General features: G+C 38.1%; 1 protein-coding gene across 1 annotated transcript in view; it reads right to left on the bottom strand.

The window, feature by feature from the left end:
- The window catches only part of LOC107673857 (ras and Rab interactor 2-like), a 24,493-nt gene extending 18,201 nt beyond the window's left edge, over positions 1-6,292 (bottom strand). Inside the window, exons 1-3 of the mRNA XM_016467667.1 lie at positions 6,273-6,292; positions 5,147-5,176; positions 4,569-4,667 (exon numbers count right to left, since the gene is read on the bottom strand). Coding sequence (XP_016323153.1) covers positions 4,569-4,667; positions 5,147-5,176; positions 6,273-6,281 — 138 coding nt within the window. The 5' untranslated portion in view covers positions 6,282-6,292. The remainder of the gene's footprint in view (positions 1-4,568; positions 4,668-5,146; positions 5,177-6,272) is intronic.
- Between the last annotated feature and the right edge of the window lie 477 nt (positions 6,293-6,769).

Raw genomic sequence — 6,769 nt, 5'->3', positions numbered from 1 at the left:
AATACTTTTATTCAGCAAGGATGCATTAAATTGATCAAAAATGTGAAAGTAAAAACTTTCACATTGTTGCAAAATATTTCTATTTCAAACAAATGTTGCTCTTTTCAGCTTTCTATTAATCAAAGAACGATGAAAAAATGTATCACACTTTCCAAATACTAAGCCGCACTACTGTTTTCAACACTGATAATAATTAAAGAGGGTTCTTGAGCAACAAATGAGCATATTAGAATGATTTCTACATTTTAAAATATATTAATATAGAAAATACTTATATTAAATTGTAATATATTTACTGTTTTTACTGTATTTTAATCAAATAAACACAGCCTTTGTAAGCATAAGAGACTTTTAAAAAATCTTATACTGGCCATAACATTTTATTAGGAGTACTTATTAATGTAATATTATTTATCATATGTTATTTATGCATTTATTTCTTTAGTTAATTAGTTATTTGAGATTTTTCCACCTGTGCAAAAATATCAATTTTGTCTGGTTTCACCAGATTATAGAGGTGCAGATAAAATGTGTTCTTCAAAAAATCTGTTCTTAATTTTATACAAAAAAGGATCAATGTTGCCAGCAAGGGAATTTCCTCAAAATATATAAATGAGATTGTGTAATCCTAATAAACAGCACTGACAGAGAAAAACAGAAGATACATTTTCAACAGATTTACAAGAACACAGCAAAGTACTCTGAGCTAATGTCGGCCAGAATGACGACAATAGAACCACCTATCATTTATGCTTAATAGAGCTAACAAACCCAATCCTGCTGAGACAGAAAGAGATCTGATCGAAAAATCATTCAGCTTGCGGTGCTGAATTCATCCAGAAGAAGAGAATGACTTCAGCTTTAGTGATGAGCCATTCAAAGAGGTGATGAAGCAGAATAAAAGGTGCATTTTCGCCGGCTGGACATTTGTTAGGAAATTCTGATGCCTGTGAGGTGCTGGCTGGTGTTCTGGAGACTGGCGAGATCAAGAGCTCTTCCAAATGCTGCAGTCATCGGTGCCTCTCTTTAACCAGCCGTGAGGTTGTTATTCACAGCACACAAAGCAGCCAAGACTCTAGGAAACTATCTGCTGACATTTAACTAGTACGCTTGTTTCAGCCAAACACAGCCCTAACACTGAGAGCAGTGTTCGAAAAATAAACACTCACAATGACAGCAGCAGAGTTATTCAATTAAAGGGACTGCTCACACAAAAAGCAACATTCTGTCATCATTGACTCACCCTCACACCATTCCAAACCCTCATCTGTATTCCGTGGAAATAAAAGTTTAAAGTTTACATTTTAAGGAACATCGTGGCCACTCTTTTCCATAAAATTAAAGTAAATGATATCATAATAGCAGTGGTTCTCAACAAGCCCCGCTCTGTCTGAGATAATATTTGAAGGCCCTCCTAACTGAGCTGATATGTACCTCTGGTATTTCTAACAAATAAACTCAAAAATATGATTTTGATTTAATTTTGTGCTTCTTAATTTTAGTGTTTGTTTAGTATTTTAATCTATATTAATTAAATAAAAATGGTCTAAATTTAAATGAAAAGTTTGCAAGCTGTTTATCAGCTAATATTACTGATTTTTTTTGTTGTTGTTGTATCGTATAAACATTGGATATATATTATTCAATTTAATTGTGCATGTTAATGAACTCATAATTAGTTTTTTTACATTTAGTTTACCCCTGTCATCATCTGACACTCACTTAAAGGTCACATATTATACATCTTTCTGGAGTTTTATTTTAGGTTTTGATGTCCTTAAGAATATATATTTGCGGTATAAGTACCAAAAACCATCTAAATATATTTTTACAGCTCCTTTCTCAGGAGCTCTGCTTAGAACAGGTCGATTTTGGCCTGTGTAATTAATATTCATGAGCCTCTCTTCTGATTGGCCTGTTGTTTTCTGTGTGACACACGGGCCGGTCAGGCCAACCACAGGTAACTAGGGTCATGTATGCTGTAGCCTGCTATGGCAAATAGAAAAATAGAAACACCTGTAATGATGGCCACTGCTGAGGGAAATGTTTTCCGGCCTTACAGACGACAACCAACCACCTCATCAAATGCGCTTACAACAGGATGTTTCAGAATGGTAATTCATTTTATTTTTTCAAAAACCGAATGCAGTAATCTACGTAACTATTGCTTTCCTACTGATACAACACGTCAGCATCAAGTTAGCAACACGTTAGCATCACGTTAGCATTGCATAACCGTTTACAAACTATAATTTCAGATTATGCTGGCTCCATAATGTAACATAAAATGTGTGAGAAGTTTACTTACGGGTAATGTATGAGGACATTACATAATGCCTGTTATATTACAATAGGCTACATAAAATTTCACTTACCACATAAACCGAGTAAGGAGAGATGACTGAGGACGATGGCGAATTGCAGATCCTGAGCACCTCTGACAAACATCTAATCTTGTAAAATGTGTGGTAAGTACTGCCGCTCCATAGTATAAACAAAGTACGTGTGATCGCGAATCTCGAAAGTGAAAGTGAAACTAAAATCGTGCATTCAAAAGCAGTTTCAATGCCAGGCATAATAGCGGCTCCCTGCCTGATGCCCGCATTTTAAACAGTATAATTACCCAATGATATAACTGCGAGAGAAGTTACATGGGGAGGATCACGATGCCGGCTCAACATCTTGAAGTCTATCAGCCATCGGCGATGGACGATGGTATCGTCTATATCGGCCCAACCCTAGTTCGGAAGCCTGTGCAATGATGTAGTTTCCTGACATCCATCGACTGAACAGCGTTTTCTTGACATGTTTCCGTGTTGTTGTTGCTCAGCAATGGCATGGACATGATGTTGTCTGGGGCTTTGGCAAATGGAGAGTAGGACTGTGGGCAGTGCTCGGGGTGGTGACTGAAGGCGGTGACTGTGTAGTTCTGACATCACCTTTTTACAGAAGTCACAACGGCATCGTGAAATCGTGAAAAGGCACAGCTACTTTATGCAGGCTGTGTGCATTTGTCTGTGGATTGACTGTTTTGAAACTTATATGGTAAGTTACATAGCCCTTAGACCTCAGTTATCATGAAAAAAGCCAGGAAATTTCAGTTTTGACAATATGGGACCTTTAAGTTAATCTTTAAAAACGTATAATTGAATGACACTGTTAAACATAATCTTTAGCAAATATCAGAATGAATATATATATTTCATACTGTACATTATAATGCTGTAACACCTACATTCACATTCAATATTAATATCAGCCATTTATCCGTTATTAGCCATAACATGAAAATATTTGTTAACTTATTAGTATCAACAAGAATTTTGATATTGTGCATTCCTAGTATCATAAAAGTTTTCCATATGGCTAAGTCTTCTTGCCAGTATTCTATTCCATGTTTCATTATTTGGAAAAGAGCAGTCAGGTTATTCTTTGAAAATTCACCATCTGTCCTCCACAGAAACAAGAAAGTCATACATGTTTGGAACAACGTGTAGGCGAGTACATTTTTTGATGAACTGTTCCTTTAATAGATGACAAAGGTAAAATTCAAACCGCTCACCACATTCCACTGAAGGATCATCTAAACTTATGACAGAGGAGAGATGTTACGGGAGTGTTTTCTGTTAAGGAAACAAGGAGGAATATAAATTTTTGTTCACTGACGTTCTTAATCTTATCATGCATTCATAACGGCCGATTAGCGTCGGAGCAAAAGCCTGATTTATTTGCCTTTGGCTGCATCTGATTGTTTACATATAACAAAGCTCGCACTTACAACTACAACTTCCTCCTGCATGAAATAATCACAACACATGCTGGCAACATGTTTGTTGGAAGAATAGCTTGCAGAGATAACAACTGGATCTATCATCCTCTGAGAACCTCTTAAGCTCTGCAGCTTTAGCACTGGCACAGTGAACGGACAGAGCAGCATTCCACGGGGTCTCCAGAGGCCCTGACTAACCTGCACTCTGTCTGGCTCTAAAGTAGGACGTGTACTGAAAGCAAGCTCATCCCAGTGATGGTGTGTTTCAATGCATCATTTATTGCTGGTTGACACATTACTGTGTAAAATGTAAACTATAGTGCCGTTCAATCATGACGTCAATTTGTAGGCCATGTGCTTACTTGTGTTTCTGACTACTACTGAATGGGGTTTGAGTGATTGGATCACAAAACATTTACAACTGTATTTAGCATTAACAACTTGGGATCAACTGAGATGAACGTTAAAAGGACATTTCATTCACAAATTTAAATGTCATCATTTAGCCATGTTGTTCCAAACCTGTATGACTTACTGTCTTCTGTGGAACATAAAAAAAGATTCTTGAAAAATGATTTTTTTTGTCCATACAATTAAAGTCAGTGGAGTCCAAAAGACTCATCTACATTTTTATGTAACAACTTAAAAAGTTATAACCAGCTTTTTAATATAGGAGGCTCAGTTAGAGAAGCTCATGTGATGATAAAATACAGCACATGCAAATCTACATCCAGAACATGCAGGCAGACACATTCAGAAAACAAGGCAAAGCTCAGAGGACAGTGGCGATGTGTCTCACCTTAAAAAAGCTGCTGCTCCGGTCCATGAGACAGGACTGCATCATCATCTCTGTAGACATGGTTGGGTGTATACAGCTCTTCTGTGTCAGGCTGGGTCTCTGTGGATCACAGACACATACTTTATTTGAAGCCCAGAAAGAGGAGATCTCAACCCATTCCACACAGATACGCCAGAGAAATTAGCATACAAGACTAAGAGCAGGAGCCTGCCATACATGCACCTCAGGCACACTCTAAACTTCATTAAAAGCTCTCTTCTCATTCATCTCATTTCCTGCCTGATGAATTAACTTGAACTACACCCTTTACACACACAATACTTTCTTATACATCCACACAGTCACATGCTCAAACACATCTTGTCCTAGATTGCAGCCAATATTATCTCCGTTACAGCTAAGGCTGCCATTTTAACATGTTGTTTTAGTACAATTAAAAACAAAAGAATAAATATATAAATAAATATTTAATTGATAACATTAGCTATGACACATTACACAGTACATTTGCTTAGAGATCATGGGAGAACTGGTAAAGCAAATAGAGATGACAGTCTGAGTTTAAATCTTTTGTTCACCGACTTTTGTAAAGACGTTTTCAAAGCAGCCTCAGGCTAGAGGTCTACACGGAGGACCCGAGACCCGAGGACCCGGGACCCGACCCAGAATCCGTTCGGGTTCGGGGCTATATTTTAAATGGTCAGCCAGGTCCGGGTCGGGTCCCAATCTATTACTTCGGGTCCCGGGTCTGTTTAACATTGTGTGTAATACCCGAGTCGATCGGACTCGGAGAACACCCGGCCGTTATCAGAGTCAGTCAGCGCTGTGCGTGTGTTGTTTTGTAACTTTCAACTTGTAAAATTAGGATGAGAAAAGTGTGAGTCGGTAATTTGAAATAAGGTGAAAAAAAAACAAAAAAAACCACGAGCGACGTCATCAGAAGCAGGGTGGGCGGAGTTAATGCACACGCACGGTGATAATGGATACCTTCATGAGTGATGTGAGTTATTATTGATTCTTTTTTAAATCATATTATGAATGAACCATCTTGTTGTTATATCTAAAATTTTTGCTCAGACTCGCCTCAGAGAGCACAGAGATGATAGCAAATAAGTAAAGCGAACGTCAGCAGCCATGGCACTGGACGAGCAATCGTTATTATAATCCAAATGGGCAAACAGTCTAAATTATTATGCAAGTTGACTCGAGATACAAAAAATGCAAAACTGCAGAGTCGCATTTGTCATCTGTCACCGTGACAGCAAGTGGACTTTTGAAACTGGAATAATGAGTGGATTACACATTTCAATTGGCAAGAGAGGAATAACACGGATGGAACTTTCTTGGCAAGGAGGATTGTGTGCATCACAGTCAGGTACAACGGAGAAGTCTTCTTACATTAGTTAAGACAAAAAGTTTAATTTTCGCAACTTGTTTGTCGACTTGTTAATAGCAATTTGCTGTGGAATATGTGCCGATTGGGTCCAGTCGGGTCTGTGTCTTCCCGGCTGGGTTCGGGTCCATCTTTCAAATAATTGACGTTCCGCGTCGGTTCCGGGTAGTACATTTTTTACATTTCTCAGTTCTGCACGGGCCCGGGTCCATCTTTCAAAATAATAGACGGGTCCGGGTCGGTTCAGTGTAGCACATTTACGGGTCTCTTCGGGTTCGGGTACGAATTTTTGGACCCGTGTAGACCTCTACCTCAGGCATAATACAGGGAGGGGGGATCAGCTGGGAGACTGGTAGAGACAAAACCAGGGCAAAGGTCAAGCCGTGAGAAAGGGTGGTGGAAGGGGAAGGAAGAGGAATATAAAGCTTTCTAATACACTTAATCAGCCGTGAATGCACTGCTCAGCTCAGGTAAGAATCAAAACCAGCTCTATGCGCAAAAAAGAAACCCCTGGAATGTAGTGATCATGAATGTACTCTTTGCTAGGCCATGTGCTGTATACTTACAGTAAGAATAAAAAAGTTTGGAAAAAATTACAAAGTGTAATGAAATCTCACTGATTTTAACTCCTACTCTTCATAGCTGTACGTTAAGTAATAGTATTCAAAAGTTTTTTTTTTGGAAGGAAATTGATACTTGTACTTAGCAAGGATGCATTAAATTGATCAAAAGTAACAGTAAAGATGGATGTCTTGTTTCAAAAGATTTCTTTTTCAAATAAATGCTGTTCTTTTGAACATTAATCAAA

This window comes from Sinocyclocheilus anshuiensis, unplaced genomic scaffold (genome assembly GCF_001515605.1).
Source record: "Sinocyclocheilus anshuiensis isolate Anshui unplaced genomic scaffold, SAMN03320099.WGS_v1.1 scaffold292, whole genome shotgun sequence".
Taxonomy (NCBI): Eukaryota; Metazoa; Chordata; class Actinopteri; order Cypriniformes; family Cyprinidae; genus Sinocyclocheilus; species Sinocyclocheilus anshuiensis.
This window is presented reverse-complemented; position numbering and strand designations above follow the sequence as displayed.